Source organism: Cervus elaphus, chromosome 9 (genome assembly GCF_910594005.1).
Source record: "Cervus elaphus chromosome 9, mCerEla1.1, whole genome shotgun sequence".
In the NCBI taxonomy this organism is placed as follows: domain Eukaryota; kingdom Metazoa; phylum Chordata; class Mammalia; order Artiodactyla; family Cervidae; genus Cervus; species Cervus elaphus.
Window position 1 is genome coordinate 39,473,018 of NC_057823.1, and position 20,711 is coordinate 39,493,728.

The 20,711-nt window shown below is 53.7% G+C and overlaps 1 protein-coding gene across 2 annotated transcripts; it reads right to left on the reverse strand.

Moving 5' to 3' along the window:
* Positions 1 to 20,183, reverse strand: CLTB (clathrin light chain B). 2 transcript variants are annotated; one of them, XM_043912329.1, is made up of 6 exons: positions 19,775 to 20,183; positions 14,547 to 14,590; positions 5,654 to 5,771; positions 5,313 to 5,424; positions 3,570 to 3,623; positions 1 to 454 (listed from the first exon to the last, which is right to left on the reverse strand). In XM_043912329.1, the coding sequence occupies exons 1-6, from the start codon at positions 19,959 to 19,961 to the stop codon at positions 283 to 285; spliced, it is 687 nt and encodes a 228-aa protein (XP_043768264.1). In that variant the 5' UTR covers positions 19,962 to 20,183; the 3' UTR covers positions 1 to 282. The 2 variants fall into 2 exon arrangements, with proteins under 2 accessions (XP_043768264.1, XP_043768265.1); XM_043912330.1 differs by lacking the exon at positions 3,570 to 3,623 and having other exon boundaries at positions 19,775 to 20,181.
* Positions 20,184 to 20,711: the final 528 nt, after the last annotated feature.

A 20,711-nucleotide genomic window follows, 5' to 3' on the forward strand; every position in this document is an offset into this window, starting at 1 on the left:
AAGAGTTAACAACACACCCTTTAAGCCAAGAAGAAAAAAAAATACATCAGGAAGGACAGTCACAATTCTGTGGACTGAGAGGTGTGAGGGGCTGGGCCACTGGGCCGTGAGGGAATGACGGGTGAGGGGGTGAGGGTTCCCCTTCCCGGCCCCCGGGAGATGGGGAGGAACGGAATAGGCTGTGTAGCAGCTGTGGGAGGCATTGCCGCCCCCTGGCCAAAGCAGCTGCTCCTCCTCTGCCCGGCCGGGCCCCTGCTTGGCGGCCATGCTGCTGGCAGCCTCCTAGCGGGACAGCGGTGTCTGCTTCAGGGACATGAGCACCGAGCGCAGGCGGGACACGTCTTTGCACTGCTTGCTGCTCTTGGGGTTGAAGTCACACAGCTGGGCCACTTTCTCCCACTCTGTGCCCGGGGTCTCCTCCTTGGATTCCTTCACAAATGCCTCCTCAGATGCCCTGCAGGTGGAGACAGGAGAGAGGTTTCAGAGCGGTCTCTCTTCCCCGAAGCAGTGATGCTCTGCTCCCACGGAGCAAGGCTGTTTTGCCCAGCCTACTATGGGGTACTTTACCAAGACATCTCCTTCCCGGTTCCATGACCTCTGACCTCAGGCCCACAGGAACACCTTAGCCATCAGAGGAACCCTGGGTCCTGCCTCAGGGCCTTTTTTGAGGTCTTCCCTCAGACCTGCTCACAGCTTGTTTCTTGTCATTCAGGTTGAGTGAGGGCCTTACCTCCTGAGAAAAATTTTCCCTTGTCACCAAAGCTCAAGTAGCCTACCCCTGCACCAGCACTCTCTGTTCATCACCTCTCCATCAAGAGTTCCCAAACTGGGTCCCATCTGTTTATTTTTGCTTTCATTTCCATTACTCTAGGAGACCAATCCAAAAAGAACAGTACCGTGATTTATGTCACACAGTATTCTGTTTGTAGTATCTGGTCTTGCCTTTAGATCTTTAATCCATTGAGTTTATTTTTGTGTATGATGTTAGGTGGTATTCTAATTTCATTCTTTCACATGCAGCTTTCCAATTTCCCACTGTGTAGCTGATTCACTTCCTTGTACGGCAGAAACTAACACAACATTGTAAAGCAATTATACTCCAATTGAAAAAAAAAGGAAAAAGAGTTCCCATGCTGGGGCTCCTGACACCTAAAGGCCCTTGGAGAAATCAATGTAATACCTCAGCTATTTTCAAAACTTCCCCAAACTGGACGGGACATTTACTAACCACCAAACTGAAATCTCTGATTCGGCATTGCCTCAGGGTCCTCTGGATCCTATGAGTGTGCCTCAGAAAATGTTGTGGTCAAAAATGTGTAAAAGAATCAACTAAAGAGGATCTTCAAAACAAGTCACCCGTATTTGACTACAGAACTCTTTTTAGCACAGAATGACTATTCTCTCAGCCTGGGGAATGCTCCACTGGAGTCTTTGCTTTTGGTTAGAATCAGATTAGGATGGAAAGTGGTCGTTTCTTCATCAGAAGTTCTGGCTGATAGTTACAGAAGCCACTGACGAAGGAACAATGGGGAAATAAAGTATAATAAATGTAGTTTTGTGGACAAAACCTAAACGTGGGAGTCATTAAGAGAAAGACAATAAGGGATTCTGGGCTGGGGAGGGCTGGGTCTGTGTTCTGTTTGACAAGCAAGTGTCCTTAAAGCCCCTCTCTCCTTAGCAGTCCCCCTTGCATCGCAAGCAGGACCATTTCTGCCAAGGGCTAGGCACTAGCTGATGGCGGGTGATCACTCTCCAGGTGATCCGGCGGGATCCAGGATGAGCCGGCCCTGGCTCAGGCGACCCAGCCCCTCCCGGGGGATCTTGCTTCCCTGCTGGGTGCTCATTTCCTAATCTATAAAGTGAGAAGCAGTGTCTCTTCTTTGCTGATCCGTCTCACTGGTCTGAGAACCCAGCAACACAACATGTGTGTGTGGGCTTGGGAAAATGTAAGGTTCTGAGTGGAGCTGGCTGACCAGCAGGGCTGAGGGGAGCGATCTTTGAAGCTCTCTCTTCCAGGTCAAAAAGTGAAGTGAAGTGAAAGTCGCTCAGTTGTGTCCAACTCTTTGCAACCCCATGGACTGTATAGTCCAGAATTCTTCAGGCCAGAATACTGGAGTGGGTAGCCTTTCCCTTCTCCAGGGGATCTTCCCGACTCACGAATTGAATGGGGGTCTCCTGCATTGCAGGTCGATGCTTTACCAACTGAGCTATCCGGGTCAAGAGGCTCCCCTCTAACCTTGCTCTCAAAGCGGGATTCATGGTCCAGCAGTCACCTCTTCAGGCACAACGGGAGCAAAGAACCCCCTGCGATGTTCTCCAGCACCAATGCCCTTCTGCCATCCCCACTCTCCTGCTTGAAACCTCCCATGGCTCTCCGCTACCTTCAGGATCAGGTCTGAGCTTTTAAACATCACACTACAGGCTTTCTTCAAGTGGCTCCAAACTGATTTTTTCCCTGCCCCCCATACCCCAACCCCAGCCACTGCAGGTCACTAGGTATTTCTCCTCTCATAGTCTTTGCCCCACCAGCTTTTCCCATCGAGGACACCCTTCTCTTCTCACCCTCCCCACACAGCAAACTCCACCTCACGCTTTAAGGGCCAGGGGCGGTCCCGCATCTCTGAAGCTTCCCCCACAGAGGGTGGTTCTGTGGGAGCCCTGCGTGTCCTTGTGAGCAGCTCTTATCACAACACACCTCCAACCATGAGCAACTTAAGGGGATGGACTGTGTGCATATTATTCCTGTTGGACCGGAGATTGGCACTGGGTAAGCACCAATAAGTACTGGATAAATAGGAGGGTGGACAGAGGAAGGAGTGGAAGGCTGTTATTTTGGTGTGTCCCAGGTTCTGTGAGAGGAGGGTTAGCCCAGACAGCAAGAGAGGGCTGCCAAGGGCGTACCCAGGGCAAGGAACAGCAAATATTTGGCACATACCCACCAGGCAGTCATCAGACACTCATCACTGCTTTTTTTTCTCCTTCAGCTTCACAATCCCTAACACACCACCCAGCTAACTGGGTTAGCTGGTTTAGGGTTAACTGTGATTAGGCACAGGACCGGCTAGACCCCAAACCAGGAACGTGAGACAGGCCAATGGTGGTCTCACCAGGGGCTCGCAGCCAAATTCAGGCTGGAGCTCTGAGAGGAACAGCGCACTCAGGCAGGAGGTGGGGGATGGCACGGCATGCTTTATACCTCCAGCACCAGGCACCCCATGCTTGTTTTGTTCAACAAAAGACTCACCCCACCTCCCACCTCCCACCCCAGAGAGCCATCTCAGGGCTGGGGTTGTTGGGCTGCTTGGCCCTTTGCCTCTATCACCTGAGGATGGCCAGCATTCTTTCCTTGTCTCTGCTTGGATTTAGCAAATCTGTCTCAAAGATGCTCAGGACACATTTGCCAGGGGGATGGAGGTGAAGGCTGGTGCCTGGGTCCACCCTGCGGGCTCACCTCCTTCTCTGATCACTGCCCCAGGCCCAGCCACACTCATTCATACCCCACCAGGGAGACTCAAGAAACTGCCAGCCGCACACAGGGGCCCCAGCAGAGGAGCAAAGGAGACACGTACACGTAGCCGATGATATCAGCATCTGGCTGCTGGTAGAATGCTTTGTCAGCGATCCTTGGGGGAAGGGGGTTAGGTGAGGGGAGAACAGCAGGGCAAGGTGGACAGACAGGCAGAGGGTTAAAGAGAAAGAGAAATCAGCATTAGTACCTCCAGCTGGAGACGTGTTAGGAAGCACAGTTCTGGAAGGCTCAGCAACTCTCCACAGCCCAGAGAGGAGAGCAGAGATCCCCCACCCACCCGAGGAGGGGGCCCTTTCTAAAACTCAGCCCTTATCCTGTTACTCCTCCTGTTCACAAATCTTCAGTGGCTCCCACAGCCCATGTCTTCCCAGCGCTCACATTCGAGGCCCTGCACACGTGAGTCCTCACTCCGGCCCTCCCTCCCGCCTCTCTCCCTGCTGCCCAAGCCTTTCTTGGACAGAAAGAAAGAAAGGACAACGGCCTCTTTCACATCATGTTGTGTCCTGGTCTCCTAGTTGTCCTCCAAAACCCAGGTCCCCAGACCTAGAGGCCCACTCCTCTGCACACATCCCTTGCTTCCCACATCCCTTGTTTCCACAGCCTTCCTGCAGAGGCCCTGCTCCCGAGACCAGCCCAGCACGTTTGCCCACTGCTGAGCTCTTTGAGGACACAGATGCGGTCCTTCTCATTTCTGCCTCCCCAGGGCCCAGCCCAGGGCCTGGCAGGCAGCAGCTTGTTGAAACGGAAGCTGGAAGCTTCCCAGAGCCAGCCTTCCCCTCCCTGGCGGGTCTGGTGCCTTCAAGGGCACGGCCTCAAAGGCAGGGGCTGCCGGGCGCTCTCTGGGCAGAGAGCGTTTCTGCAAGGGGTTCTCTGGAGGGTCTCCACTGTCTTTCCTGCCCAACACCTGTCCTTCTTCTTCCGGGAAGGGCATCCTTATTGTCCTGTAAAGCATCAGCTGCCCCTGCCCAGTCCCTGTGGTTTGTGTGGGATCGGACCCCACACACAAACCAAGAAATGAGACCCCATCTGGGTCCATCAGAGAGTCTCTGCTCCTGGGACAGTCGCTGGGCCTGGGATGAGCACGTGACCCCACACCAGATCACCTGAAGCTGCTGGGGGCGAGAGGCTTACTTTCACTGGAGTTGCCAAGAAAATAGAGCAGGCGTCTGGAGCTGCTGGCGGCCACCTGGGGCCCCATCCCTGGGGTGTGTGCCCAAGAGTGAAGGTGGGGGGAAGGAAAGCAGGGCTGAGAGACAGTAAAAGTGAGCACTGATGGACTTCGTTTCAGCCGGAGCCCACTGTGCCCGCCCGCTTCCCCCTGGCCTTTCCAGTTACATAGGTCACGAATTTCCCTCTACTCTTCAGCCACTTCTGAGTTGAAGTGTTGTCACTTCGAGAAGCAGGAAAACCCTGCATTAGTTCTTCCCCCCAGCCAGGCCTGTGCGCTCTGTGATGCTAACCGTGGCCACGGGGCCCCCGTCCAGCTCTTGGCCAATGGGTTCTGGGTCACCTGGCTCACATTCCAGCGGGTCCTAGACCCTCGTCCATCGACTGGTGGACTCGCTTTTCTCTGTTGCGGGGAGGAGGCGAGAGCTTACAGTCACCAGCTCTGCAGCGTTCAGGGTGCTGAGCTCCACAGGCCACTGAGGAAACAGCCCTGGGGGTCTGGCTTCTCCTTCCTCCATGTTCTTGCCATCAAATCACCCATCCTTGTGACAGTCCCCCACACCATGGCTCCTCTCATGTCCCCACAGCCCCCTCACGCCCTGATAGCTCTGCTCACCGGTTGTTGATCTTGTTCTTCTCGACTTGTTCACTCTGGCGCTGGTTCCATTCCTCCAGGTCCTTCTTGGCCTTCTCCCGCCACTCCTGCTCCATCACTTTGGAGGCAGCATCTGCGACCCCCAACAGGTGAATGAGCAGCCGCTTTCCAGGAGGAATGTGAGGCACAGCTGCCCTGGAGGCTTCTCCCCTCAGCCCCGACCTCTGCCAGTTCCCACACTAAGGAGCCCCATGTACTCTCAGGCTTCCCACCCGACCTCGGTGATGGTCCCAAACCACCACCCCAGTGGGAAGCCCTGTCAGGGGGCCCAGCCCAGCTCGCAGCCTCAGCCCCGTCCTCACCCAGCTCCTGCAGCCGTTTCCGCTGCTCCTCTCTCCACTTGCGGATGCTCTCGGGTTCCTGAGTCAGCCTGTCCGCCTGGGCGATTGCGGCATAGCCATCCGCTGGACCATTGGCCTCCTAGGACACAGACAGACGCCAGTGTACCCAGCCTGTCCACCTGCCCCTCTGTCTCTGCTCCTTGACTACTCCTTTCCAGTTACATAGGCCACTGATTTCCCTTTATTCTTTAGCCACTTCTGGGTCAAAGTGTTGTCATTTCTATAAGCAAGAAAACCCTACACATCGGTTTTCTTTAAATCCCTCACATCTCAAACCACGTCATGCCCACTATCTCCTGTGACTGTAGCCTGCCTTTGCACTTGCGGTGCCCTCCACCAGTCACTCTTTCCCCTCTGTGACCCTGGGCAAGTTACTCAGCCTCTCTGTGCCTGACTTTCCTCATCACAAAATGGGCTACAGAACAGCACCCACTCCATAGGGTTACTATGAGGATGAACTGAGTTTTAAAAGCGTAAAGAACTTCAACTGCTTCTTGGCACACAGAGAGTTCCCTGTGTTTCTATCATTAAAGTTCCACTCTGTTAGCTGTGGGCTTCCCACGTGGCTCAATTGTAAAGAATCTGTCTGCCAATGCAGGAACCACAGGAGACTGAGGTTTGATCCCTAGGTGGGAAAGATCCCCTGGAGGAGGAAATGGCAACTCCAGTATTCTTGCCTGGAGAATCTCATGGACAGAGGAGCCTGTCAGACTACAGTCCATGGTGTCACAAAGAGTCGGACACGACTGAGCACTGTTTTATTCACCCAGTAACACACAGGCCCAAATGGCCTCACTTTATAATACATTTACTTGTCTGTTGTCTGTCTCCTCTATCAGAATGTCACATTTGTGACAGCAGGGATTTTCCTGCCCTGTTCCCTGCTGTGTCCCCAGCACCCAGCACAGTGCCTGGCACAGAGTAGGTACTCTGTAACTATTTACTGAGTGAACAGTCCTGAGATAGGCAGGGTGGGCTTAGCTAAGATTGTGCAGTGATGGGAAACTCAGACTTGGAGACCAGACCATCTGGGTTCAGATCCCATCTCTACTCCCTGCTACATGTGTGAACTCAACCTTGCTTGACCCCAGTTTTCTCATCTGAAATGAATATGATACTAAAACTACCTCTAAGAGCTGGTGTGAGGATTTGATGCAACAGTACTTGTAAGAAATTTACAAGAGTGCCCGGCATGGAGCGATGGCTCAGCAAATGATAGCTAGAATTATTATTATTATTCATTCTCATCTTATAGAGGGTGGAAACTGGGGCCAGGAGAGACAGCACAATGTCATGGCAGAACCTGGGCTGGAGTCCAGGCCTCCTCTGACTTCCAGGCCGGGCTCTGCCCAATTGTCCAGGCTGCCTGCCAGGGTAGGGGACTCCAAGCATGGCAGGCTGAGAGCTCAGCCCAGACAGGATGGGGCTTCCCTCTGTTCTTGAAGAGCCAGAGCTTTTTTATGATCCAGCCCATCTCTGGCAGTCCCACTCTGGCCTCTGTCCGCCCGTGCATTCCTGTCTCCACCCATCCCACACCCACGCTGCCCCGCCTTTGTGCTTTCGGCCTGCAGTTGTCTCCCCTCCTTCCCCCAGCTAATGAAATCTTATTCCATCCCAAGTTTCTAGCTCAGAAGTCACCAGCTCTGGGGTATTTCCAAACCCCCAAGCAGACCACAGCCCTTCCTCTCCCCGTGCTCCTTTGCCTTCTACCATGTGAGTCTCCTGGCTGGACTGGGAGATCCCTGTCAGCAGGGCAGAACCTTGTTTACAGCCCTATGAACCTGTCCCTCCTTTCACTGCTCTGTTGCTCAAGGACTCGTCAAACTGTCATGGATCCCAGTGTTGTTTAATGTCTTCTCCCCACCCAACAGCGTCTGTCCAATGGGGCCCACACAGCTGGTGCTCAACAAGCAGTGGCCATGTGGATGAAGATCCCCCTGGGACCAGCATGTGCCAGTTCAGAGGAAGTGCTGGGTGTCTGTCCAAGGGGCTGTGGGCAGCAAGGTGGAGGAGCACGCAGATGGACACAAGAGCTGCATCTCCTTGGGGAGACAGAAGGGCAGGCCAAGGGCGAGGCAGTGCTGCCTGGCTCCTTGGATCAGACCACCCTTGGGTGGGGCAGCTGGGGCACTACCCTTATTCCTCCTCCCTGTCCAGCATTATACTTCAATTCAGAGAGTCTCTCATGACATCTCAAGGGGACTTTCGAGGGCCCTAATCTCAACAACACAAGTTGATCACAAGTTGATGTAAGGTGAGCCCCACCCTGTTTCGTTCTGGGAACAACCTTGTCCTGAGTCCAGGCTACCAGGACCTCTACCCAATCCTATAGAATGTCCCATCTGCAGACAAGTGCAGTTACTTTGGTGTCTATGTGTTTATTCAGGTGCTACATTTTATTTCTTCTTGGTACTCATGATATCTTAAAAGACTGGCTTCCTTGGTGGCTCAGACAGTAAAGAATCTGCCTGCAATGCGGGAGACCTGGGTTTGATCTCTGGGTCAGGAAGATCCCCTTGAGAAGGGAATGGTGACCCACTCCAGTATTTCTTGCCTGGGAAACCCCATGGACAGAGGAGCCTGGTGGGCTATAGTCCTTGGGTTGCAAAGAGTCGGACATGACTAAGCAACTAACATGTTCTGATTTTCTTTACTATCTGCCCCCCACCCCTCCCCAGTAAGTGAGTTCCATGCAGACAGAGACTGTCTCTGTAAGTAACTAGGACAGGGAAGGCCTGGCTATGAGAGGAGCTCAACATCTCTTGAATGAATTAACATATGTTTATGCTTGGAGACAGAGATGAACAAGCTGGCCCATCATCCAGGAGCTTGGCAGAGGGAGTTCCTCACAAATGCAGACCATGACTTGGGGTACATGCATAACATGGGTCATGAAAAGAGGGGGGACAAGGGAGGGCACGACCTTTCTAGCCGAGGAGCAGAGTAGGCTGGGAAGAGACAGGAGAAAGGCATTTCAGACCAAGAGTTGGCAGCGTAAGGACCACGTGAGGCTGGTGCCTTTGGGAAAATGTGAGTACAGACATGCTGCCATGTGTGGATGAGATGGGTTGAGAGAGGTGGGCTGGAGGGGTAGAAGTCATTCCATGGTGTCCTTCAGGACTCACCATCTCCTTTAGAAGTGCGTGCGTGCTCAGTCGTGTCCGACTCTTTGTGACCCCATGGATGGTAGCCTGCCAGGCTCCTCTATCCATGGAATTTTCCAGGCAAGAATACTCAAGTGGGTTGCCATTTCCTACTCCAGGGGATCTTCCCAACCCAGGGGTCGAACCAGCATCTTCTGTGTCTCCTGCATTGGCAGGCAGGTTCTTCACCACTGAGATACCTGGGAAGCCCCACCATCTCCTTCAAGACTGCCCTAAAATTAAGACTCACAGGTTAGAGTGCTTAAAAACTTGCAAAGAACTTTCAATTAAATGGTTCTCTTTGGCCTTCACAAACCTTCATGGTGGGTTTTATTATCTTTGTTTTACAGGTAGGAAAAAGTCTAGCTTCAAAGTCCCAAGGTCACCCAGCCAACAACTGGCAGAGCCAGAATTCAAACTGAATTCCTGGGTGTAACACACCAGCCACACATAGCCAGCAGGGGCCAAAGTCACTTCTGTGTCACGTGATTTCCTCCCTAACACGTCTACCATCCCAAGATTAGAGACCGTGCCCTGTCCTCCCACTGTCCCAAGGCCCATTCCCTGTCTCTCTCACACTTGCCTTCATACCCTCCTTGGCTCACTGAGTGGCTAGCTCAGGGATAAGAAGCTTCTAAGGCTACAGAGCACTCTTCTCAACAGACCTGTGGGGACAGCAAGGGAGGGCTTCTCATCCCCATTTTACAAATGACAAATCCAGCTCAAAGCAGCGACTAGTCCAAGGTCGTCCAGCTGGGAAAAAACAGAAATGAAGCCCAGATTGTCTGATGCCATCCAGACTTCACCGCAGCGCCTCAGTCCGGGTGTAGAAGCAGCTGGAGTAGATGCTGGGGACGGAGGGAGGTTAGGAGGGTTGAAGGGAGTAGCCTGGAGCAGCTGCACCCCACATCCAGGGGCATGGCTCAGTGTGGCCCCAGCAGGTGGTGCCCAGAGCTGGCTGTGCCCCAGGCTCTGAGTGGAGAGCCCGGTCAAGCTGAGCCCGCCTCCTCCACCAACGTGGCCCACTGACAGGCTCTGGCTGGGAGCTGTTTCCGCCCCCCTACACCCCTATGCCTCCCACCTGCAGGCACACGGCCCGCACCTGTGGTCTCTTCCGGCTCCCCCAGCACACCCTTCCCTGCAGCAGCCCCAGACTGAGCATCTTATCTTCTGTGCCTCTGCACGAGCTGTCCTCCCAGCCAGGACCACCCACCTCCCCCTGGGCAGCCTGGAACCCACTTCCAGCATCCGTTTCTGTTGCCCTCTCTGACTTCCGTGCAGCAGCTAGCGGCTGAGACTGCTTCAGGTCCCAGCTCTTTCCGGCTGTGTAACCAGGGCTATTAAACTTTCCTGTGTGTCCTCCTTCCCCTCATCGGTAAAGTGGGGATAATGAATGGAACCTACATGATAGGAGTGTTGGGAAGATGAAATGAGTTAATCCATTAAAGTTTTTGGGTGGTGCCCAATGCAGAATAGCTTCCTTGGTGATTCAGATGGTAAAGAATCTGCCTTCAATGCAGGAGACCTGGGTTCGTTCCTGGGTTGGGAAGATCCCCTGTGGAAGGGAATGGCAACCCACTCCAGTATTTTTGCCTAGAGAATCCCCATGGACAGAGGAGCCTGGCGGGCCACAGTCCTTGGGGTCACAAAGGATCGGACACAACTGAGCGACTGATACTTCCATTTTATGTACAGTAAGAACTCAGACTCCTGGCTCTTGAGACCAGCCCCACACCTGAGCCCCTGCTGTCCTGCATGACTTTCAAGTCTGTCACTTGGACTCTTTGAGAACCAACAGCCATTGGATTTGCCTCTACATCCAAGGCCTTGAGCACAGCGCATGGCACTCAGAATGTGAGCTGACTAAATGAAGGAATGAGGGGCTGCCTGCAAAGCGATGTGGAGGACGTGGGGAGAGCCTGGGACACAGCATCAGAGGGACTTGGGCTTTAAGTCCCCTCCTGCCACTCACTGGATGTGCGACCTTTAAGAAGTCCCCTCCTGGATGCTCCATAGGTGTCGTCACCTGTCAAATGGGAGTGACAACATCCCACTCCAGGTGTGAAGGGGGCCTGAATGTGATAACTGCCCTGCAACCGCTGTAGCCCATAGGCTTGGAGACAGCACATGTGCAGGGGGCAGAGCTGCATGGCTCCGCAGCATCGCCCACGGCAGCCCCCCGACCCCCACCATCAGTCGGCCGGCCACCCTGCACCATCACCACAATCAGAACACAGCGGTGCTGCAGGCAGACGAGGTCCTGAGAAGCTGTTTGCTGGCTCCCCTTCACCCACTCATCTGGACTTATTTTCCAGCCCTGCCCCTGCCAGTGAGCAGTGAGGCTGGAAGAGTCACGGGATGGGCTCCTCCTCAATCACTAGACTGTCCCAGTGAGGAAACAGGGTCAGCTGCCAGGGGCCTGACAGCCCGGGAGGGCTCGCCCAGGGCTGCAGGAATGCTTGGAGCCCCTCCCAAGCTCGAAAGGGAAGGCATCTGGGAATGGCCGGGACCAAAAGGCAGGAGGCGACAATCAGGGCCGGGCTCGACTCGGCCCGGCTCTCTGGTGGCACCCCTCTCCCGAGGGACCCCTCCACTGGACACTGGAGACCACCACAAGGGCTTCCGGGGGCCAGGCTGGCCCAGCACGTGCTGTGACACCATGGGTAGCCAGGAGGATGAGGCACAGCTGATCCTGGGGATTGACCAGCTAAAGCTGAGCTGAGCTGAGCTGTTGATTCCTCTAAGTAGCTCAGTGGGCATGATGGCCACGTGAGTGGAGGAAGCAAGAGAGCTTGTGTAGGAGGAGGGTGTCCTGCTGGGGCCTTCTCTCCCTGCCCCTGGCAGCAGCAGAAAGAATTAGAATAGGTTTGGACAGGCTTATCCTTAGGCCTTGTTGGGGATCAGGTTCATAGCTGGACCCGCAGTGGCCCATGTGCGTGTTGCGTACCAAGTCGCTTCAGTCGTATCTGACTCTTTTCAACCCCATGGACTTCTCTGTCCAGGGATACTCCAGGCAAGAACACTTGGGTTCTTGCCTTGCAGTGGGTTGTCATGCCTTCCTCCAGGGGATCTTCCTGACCCAGGGACTGAACCCATGTCTCCTGTGGCTCTTGCAATGCATGCAGATTCTTTACTGTTGAGCCACCAGGGAAGCTCCCAGTGGCCCACAGGCTTCCAGAAAAGATCAAGTAAGGTAGCAAGAAAGTTCTGTCCAGGACCCTTGAAAGTCAGACCCTGCTCTGTGCTCCATCCTAAGAGAAATCTGCAGGGGCTTCCCACCCGCAAGCTGGCCCCTGTGGCCTGCCTGGTCCAGCAACAAGGGGATGGAGCAAAGGGCACCAGATCAAGAAATTTAGATGAACCTGAGGGCTTCCCAGTTGGCTAGTGGTAAAGAACCTGCCTGCCAAAGCCCAAGATGTAAGAGACGAGGGTTTGATCCCTGGGTCGGAAAGATCCCCTGGAGAAGGACATGGCAACCCACTCCAGTATTCTTGCCTGGAGAATTCCATTGACAAAGGAGCCTGGTGGGCTACAGTCCATGGGGTCGCAAAGAGTCGGACAGGACTGAAGTGACTTAGCATACACTGCATACATATAGATGAACCTGAAATTGGCCACTAAGCTTCTGAGTGACTTGCCTCATCTGTGACCCCCTTCCCTGCCTGTAAGGATGCTAGCGTGGCACAGATGTGAAATGAAAGTGAAAGTGAAAGTTGCTCGGTTGTGTTCAACTCTTTGTGACCCCAAGGACTGACTATACAGACCATGGAATTCTCCAGGCCAGAATGCTGGAGTGGGTAGCCATTCCCTTCTCCAGGGGATCTTCCCAATCCAGGGATCCAACCCAAGTGTCCCACAAATGATTCACAAATAAACACACCTGGGGTTGTTCTTGGTAGCAGTGAGAAGAAAATTCCCACTGAGATTGGGGAGGAAGCCTAGGGTTTCTCAGATTCATTCAATACAAAGTGAGGCCAGGGGGCAGGATGGGAGAAGGCCTCAAGGTGCTAATGTGTAGAAAGGGAAAATTATCTTGCTCCTGGTGTTCTAGGTACTATGGCCCCAAGTATATCTCCAGCTCCAGGGCCACTTTAGGTCACAGACCTTTTGGATCAAGCCAAGTCCTTTGAAGTATGTGCAGGACAGGGGCAGTCTGAGTCTCCATGCTCTGCCTAACTGACCAGGCATCAGTGCTGCTTATTTGTAGCTCTCAGGCAGGCCCAAGGAGACACGAAGCTCTTAAAGTCCTAGAGACTAACTTTTCTAGCTTGCCGGTAGTTGAGTAATTTTCCAGAAATGGGACTTGGCCAGTTGCCCTGTGTAAGGTACCAGCCCATCCCTCTTACATAAGAAACTATTGTTTGTTCTCCCTGAGGATTTAGGAGGCCAGCTCCTCCATGAGGCAGAGCTCAGGAGATCCTGCAGCAGTCAAGGGTCATTGACCCAGTCCAGTGGGAATTAAAGTTCGTCTGGTGAAGACTGTTGCATCTGTGGGGTCCTAAGGATACTATTTGTGTTCCAAATTCTTTAAGTACTTTTAATATGATCTGTATATGTAGGAAAGGAGGGGGCTTAGGTGAGTGTGGAGAGAAGTTTTTAACTAGAAATATCTTTGATGTGCTTAGTCGCTCAGTCGTGTCCCACTCTTTACGACCCCATGGACTGTAGCCCACCAGGCTCCTCTGTCCATGGGGATTCTCCAGGAAAGAATACTGGAGTGAGTAGCCATGCCCTCCTCCAGGGGATCTTCCCAACCCAGGGATCAAATCCGGATTTCCCGCATTGCAGGCAGATTCTTTATGGTCTGAGCCACTAGGGAAACCCAAGAATACTGGAGTGGGTATTTACTAGCTGTGGTTTTTTTTTGGGGGGGGGGGGGGCGGGGGGTGGGGGAAGTGTGAGAGAGAGAGTGTGTGTGTTACAGATCATTACAAAGAATTTTAAAACCACTCAAAGTGAAAGCTTTTCCTTACCCTCCCTCCCTTCTCCCACAACCTTGGGGTTAACCGCTGCCAACAGTTGGTACACATCCTTTCAGATCTTCATGCAAACGTATTTCTAAAATAAAACACAGGACCATACTGTGCATATTACTCTGCAAGCTGCTTTTCGATTTTTTATATTATGGGCATCCTTTCATGTCCATACAGAAAGCTCTGACTGCTCTTTGTAACAACAGCATGGTTTTCCAATTTACCTACCCAGGTCCTCAAGAATGGGCACGTAGATGATTTCCAGTTTGTCTGCTACTATAAATAATCGTACAAAGAATCTGAGTGTCTCTGTCCAGCTATTTCTTTAGGAAAATTCTGAGAAGTGAAATCTCTTTTAACTGGGTCGCACGCAGTGAAAATGCGCAGACATGGTAGAGATGACCGCTGGGGTCAGCCTCCTGCCAGTGGCAAACACGTGCAGGGCCCTGTGTTTCCTTTAGTCCATGCCACTGCGAGCCACTTTCTTTCTTCCTTGGCAAGCTAGACATTACCATGGGCAACCTGAGGCCATACCCCATCGATCCCTATCTGTGTGGTCCTTATTCTTCATCCCCTTCTCCTACACAACCAAAAAAAAAAAAGTGTCAAAACCTTTCTTAATGTTCCCATCCCAATGAACAGAACTTGAAGCCCTCTTCCTACCCATGATGGGGGCCAAAAAGTTACTGAGACCCAGGCTGTCAGTCCCCCCCGCTGCGAGGACAGAATCTTGCTTACCTGAAACACATCTCCATTGACCGTGGTCCCCATGTCCTCAGAACCTGATAGAAAGAGAACAAGAAGACAGCATTACTCATTGCTCAGCTTATAATAAGCAGGGTCCTACATTAGCGACTGAGCCAACCTCTCTATATATCCGTGTGTGTGTACTGACTTCCACATATGCAGACATCATGTACACATAAACAACCTGGGTTCAGTCCTTGACTGTTCACAAAGCCTTCTCATAGCTGTTATCACATCTAATTTTCACCATAGCCTTGTGCTGAAAGGCACAAGGTATGTTATCAACCCATTTTACAGATTCTCAAACTGAGGCCCAGAAAGGCTACGTGATTGCCCAAGGTCACCAGCCAGTAATAGCTACTCACCTACCTGAAATTAATTTCCCCTCAGCCACAGTTAGGAATGGCCTGATTACCTATGGGGCCTATGCCCAGTGAGCCAGCAGAGGAGCTGGAATCTCAGGGCAGGTCTGCGAGGGCTCAGGAAGAAGGCACTGCGCGTCTCCGCTTGTCCCTGAGGTGCCTTGAGCAATGGCTTCACCTGGGAGAGCAGGAATCAGCCCCTACCAGGCAGCACCTGGCCTGTTTTTCCTCCTCCTGCCCCTCCCAGAAGGATTTACTGCGGCCCTCACCTCAACAATGACTCCTCCCCGTCCCTTGCCCTGACACCCGATTAGTCACAAATTCCCGTGACTTCTGCTGCAGCAGGAACCCTTAAAGTTGGGGGTCCCTCCGCCCCCCCGCCAGGCCCGCCTGCACAGGTACTAGTGGCAGTGAGCACCTAGAGGGACACACCTGTGTCCAAACCCTCCCCACTGTCTTCCCCAGAGCCAGGTACCACACCTACGGCTTAGAAAGTGCTCAGAAGCTATTTGTTGAATAGCAAATGAATCAACGCACTAAAGAAAGAAGGACTAAATGGCTTTTGTCCACTCACAGGCCTCCCTGCCTCCATTTCACCCTCTCCCAAACCTCTTTCAAACCAACCGCCATGGCTGATGAAAAGCATACACTTACCTACATAACTCTTTTAATTAAAAATAAACTGAACACAAACTAAAATGAAAGCCACTTTCTGTGGACCACGGCAGCCCATAGGGTCTGCTCCTTCTTTGGAAACTTGACAGGTGCTGTTCCCTCTCCCTGGAAGGCTCTCCTGCTCCCTCAAGCCCTTCAGCCTCTGCTCAAACACTGCCTTATTAGAGGCCTTCCCTGACCATCCCTGACATTTGTTCTCTGCACCCCACTCCCCCCCGTACAGTACTTTCTCTGTATCACCTAGCACAGCCTGATACGTTTATTTTTGTACGTGCTAGTTACCTGTCTACCCCACTTGAAAGCCCTCCAGGAGGGCAGGGACTTTGTTTTGTCCATCACTGGGATCCAGCACCTACAACAGTGCCTGACACACAACAGGTGCCCAATAAATATTTGTTGAATGGATACATTGAACCATAACTCATGAGGATTTTGCAACCTGGCCCTGCCCATTTTTCCTGCCTCACTTCCCACTAGTCCTTCCCACAAACCCTTTTCTGGTTTCCGCCTTCCCCAAACACACTATGCCACATTCCATGCCTTTCTTCCACTTCCCTCACCAAAGAATGCTCTTGGGGATCCAGTCGTTCTCCAAAGCCCAGTTCACCAATCACCTCCTCTGCGAAGCCCTCCACAGCTTCCCCTTCTACCTTGAGCACTGATGGAAGGTCTCAACTACTATGGAGGATCCCCAAATACTATATAGCACCCCCCACCCTCTTACATGATTACTGTGACCTCCCATGGGTCATGCATTCCCTTATCAGGCTCTGTATCCCATTCAGCTAGCTCCTATGGGTGAGCAGTCAGTATTGGCTAAACGGAAGCTGAATTGCTCTTTGGGGGCCCGCTGTTGTCTGCAGGGCCTGAGGACTCTCAGAAACTGCAATGCCTCTTAGCCAGGAGCCGCGGGAGGCTGTACAAGACCACCCCAGATGGACAAGTACACTTCACCAGCCAGATAGAGCCGTGAGTCACAGTGACAGTGCTTCCAGCTTGGGGACTAAAGGGAGGGGTCCTTAACCCCATGGAAAAAATCCCCAGCAGATATAAATTCTAATCAATTTTGTTTTCAACCAGTGATGGATTTTAACCAACAGTTGTCAGCTGTGCTCCCTGCTCGTTTAGATGGGGTTTCTCCTGCACGGGTGGCCTGGTCCCTAAATCAGTGGCAGCGTCTTCTCCAGGGGCATCTCCTCTACAGGGTCTGAAGTTACCAGGGTCCATTCATGAAGCTGGTCTGTGCACTTGGCATTTCTGGAGGCGAAGCTGTGCCCCCTCCCACACTCCACCCTGACCAGTCCCAGTCTCAGACCCCTCAACCGCAGGAGCGGCCAGGGGCCCCCCCTGTCCTTCAGGAAGTCTCTGCAACCCAGCCTCTCAGTCCCATGGGTGCTCCCCTTCGGAAATGAGGCTTCAGCCTCCTTGGGAATCCACACACACCCACACACGGAATTACGAGCTTCCGTCCTGACCAGCCCACAGCACGTTAAGAATCATGTACCCACAGCCCAAAGCCAGCAGAACAGGAGTGAGGCAGATAGGAGTCCCAGGGATAAGCTGTGGTTGTGACTTCCCTCAGATCCCTAATCCTTTTTTGGGACGGGGACAGATGGGGTCCAGAGCATTTCTGGGAGCTTACTGAGTCCCATCAGGGGAAAATGGGCTTGCCCAGGAAATGACTGGGCAAGTCCAGGGCAGAGCCAGGCAGGGCGCATAGAAATCTGGGTGTGAAAATGTAAACCTCCTGGGCCCTACCCAAGGCTGATAAATGGAAACAAAGTATCTATTGCTCAGGCTGGCTGCAACTCCAGCCCCAGAGGAGGGACTCAAAGAAGCTCAGGCTCAGGCCTACTGTAAACAGTTTTGCCTGAGGTACATGCACGCATTCATGCTCCGTCCTGTCCGACTCTGTGCGACTCCATGGACTCTAGCCAGCCAGACTCCTCTGTCCACGGGATTCTCCAGGCAAGAATACTGGAGTGGGTTGCCGTGCACTCCTCCAGGGGATCTTCCTGACCCAGGGATTGAACCCGCATCTCCTGCATTGCAGGAGGATTCTCTACCACTGAGCCATCCAGGAAGCTCCCCCTGTCCCCAAAGTCAGGGCACTCAGCACAAGGGCATCATTTAAGAGATAAGACTGAGAAGTGATGAGTAGTGCTGGCTGCAGGAGCTTCCGTCCAGCTTCCAGCAGCCTAAGGCACATTTTTTGCAACTTATTCAGGCTTCTGGCACTCATCACCGGTCTCCGGGGGATTACTTACTCATCACCATCTAGACCTAGGAGGGTCAGATCAATTCTATCCTATCTGGCCACCTATTGAGCCGAATCCCATAACTCCTCTCAGATCCCTGTGCTCCACTCAGCAGGGCAGCTGAGCATTTGCAGCTTTAGTGATTGTTGAGTCCAGGAGACCCTCAGAGGGCCATGTCCCTGCTTCTTTCCCTGCCACCTCCGGTCTGGGGCCAACCTGTACCACCCCTGCCAGAGAGGGAACCTCCCATCCAGGCCATAAATCCCTGGAGTCCCACCGTCCTAGGAGAGGTCACAGCCTGTTCAAACCCCAGCCACCTCTGCAGCCCTGTGCCTGACTTCTCCCTGCTTCTCTCTTAGCTGGTTCTGACATGGGCTCTCCCAGCAGGGCCTCTCCCATGCCAACCTGACTGGGGAAGCTGGTAGTCTCAAGACGTGGGCCCATATTTTCTAGGAATTCCCTGGGGTGTGTGAGGGTCTGTGCCAAAGTGCTAGAAGCTGCTGCTCCTTCAGAAGACATTCACTGCTGACTTGGTTAGGTAGCAAAAGACCGCCCCCCCCCCCCCCCCTCCACATCCCATCACCTCCCAGGGTGACTGCCACAGCATTTGAAAGAATGTGGAGCCCAGAGTTGAGAGGCCTGGGATCTATTTCAGGTCTGTCACTCACGGCTGTGTGACTTTGGGCAAGACACTCAGGCTCTCTGGGCTTCCAGTTTCTTACATGTGACAAAGGGCTTGTTATGTTTCTCACAGGAAGAGGATACAGAGATGCTCAAGCCCCTCAAGTCACAGGAACTGTCTTATTCATATCTGTATCCCCAGTGCATCTGGCACACAGTAGGTGCTCAGTAAATGTTGAATGAATACAAATATGACTACAAGGAGCCTTACTTGTAAACATTTTTTTTTAAATATGTAAGCTACCACTTATTCCAACAGGCCCATAAACCCCCACTAAAATGACATTAACAGGAAACAGGGGCTGTTTTGGATGCGCCCATGAAAATGATAGCTAGTTTTTAACTTTAAAAAATTGTTCTTTCAGGCAGAACTACAGCAGGAACATTGCTGATAAACACGCTATTGCAAGGACCAGGCCCCAAACCCTGAGCCTGAAGCTAACCCCAATAGCCCTGGACCACCTGTGCAAAACCACTAAGCTCCAAACCCTCTCCAAACCCAGGAGGGCAGGATCACATCTGACTCAAGCCCTCTGTACCCCTGCCCCCATACTGGTGTCTAACTCAGAGCCTGGCATATGGAAGACAATGTGGCCAGGGGGAGAGGATTCAGAGTCTGAGAGAAATGGTTTAGTCCTCACTCTGACACTTACTAGTTCTTTCAGTAGTGTACATTTTGAGCCTTGTTTCTGCCATCTCTGAAATGGGTTTATAATGCACATGAAATGATGAAATGTTAAATAAAGTGCCTAGAACAGTGACCGCAGGATGGCAGGTGATCCTCCAGGAAAGTCTGTAAGTTCTTAGAGTGCCTCCTGCTTTCCCAACTGAAGGAGGGAGCTAAGTCCAAGGTTCCGGGAGGTCTGAGGTCCTGTGCACACTCGCAGGGCTCAGCCCGGGGCAGTCAGCCTACTGGGAAGCTCGAGGCTGGGCTGCGTTGGATTCCAGAGACAGGCAGTGGTGGAGCTGGCTTGGGAATGAAATGTCATGACGAATTTCTATGCCGGGAGCCACCAGATCCTCAGCCCCAGGCGGGGCCTCAGATGGGGAAGGCCACAAGATCCCCCTCCCCATTTCCTTCTCCAGGTCCCCCTCAGGTACACATACAGCCCCAGGCCCGCTGCTGGCCGGCCACAGCAGGCCTTCTTCGCTCTACCGCAGGGCCCGGAGGCCGAGGACCCCGGGTGCGAGCCCCAGATCCGCCCCCCCAACCCCCAGTACCCAGGCCACCGCGCTGACTCACCCCCACTCGCGGGTCCCGGCTGCGCGAGGCCCCCCTGGCTGCCGGCAGGTGCCCCGAAGCCCTCGTCATTCTCTATGCCCGCAATCTCACTCTCCTGCTGGGCCAGGAAGGCAGCCGCCGGGTCCTCCTCGGCCGCTTCGGGGGCCCCGCTCTCCGACGACGAGAAGAAGCCAAAGTCATCAGCCATTTTCCCCGCGTCTCCGCCGAAGCGTCCGTCTGGTGCTCGGCTGTGCCCGGCGCGTGCCCCGCGCTGCGCCCGGCGGCCACGGCACTGTCACCCGAGCACCCCGGGGGGAGCCGCTCGGCCTCGGCGGGGACGGGCTCAGCGCGGCGGCCCCACACTTCCTCTCCGCCACCGGGCCCGGCTCGCCTGTCACTGCGGCGGCAAGGCGGGAGGAGCCGGGACGGGAATGCGGTGATGTCACCGGCCGAGGGAGGAGGCCCGCAGGACGGCCGGAGGTCGCCTCGCAGCGGCCACAGGAGGGCGGCAGCAGGACGGCGGCGCAGCCCGAGGGGCCGGGGCCGCGCTCCCGGCTCGCGGCCACCAGCGCGCGTTTCCAGGACACAGGACTGGTGCGGCTCCTGCCGCGTCCTGAGGCGAAGCAGACCGGACCAAGGGACCATCGCGCGTACAGGGTCACTGCAGGTTGGCAGTCTGGATCTCAGGAGCACCGAGGGGGTGGTCGCTGCGCAACATGGCTCCTCCTGATTCATTCTGCACAAGTTTCTTCTCCAAGGCTCGGCGGGTGTTATGAAACCCCGTTATCAGGAGCCTTGGAGAGGTAACATTGAGACCCACCGCTTTATTGCATCCTTCCTGCAAGTCCAGGGTCTTCCCCACAAGGCCATGTTGTTTCCGTACATTTCTTACGTATTTCCCTTCCTTTGGAGGCTTCAGCTCAGGCCACCAGAGTTTGTGTGACCTGACCGGGTCTCT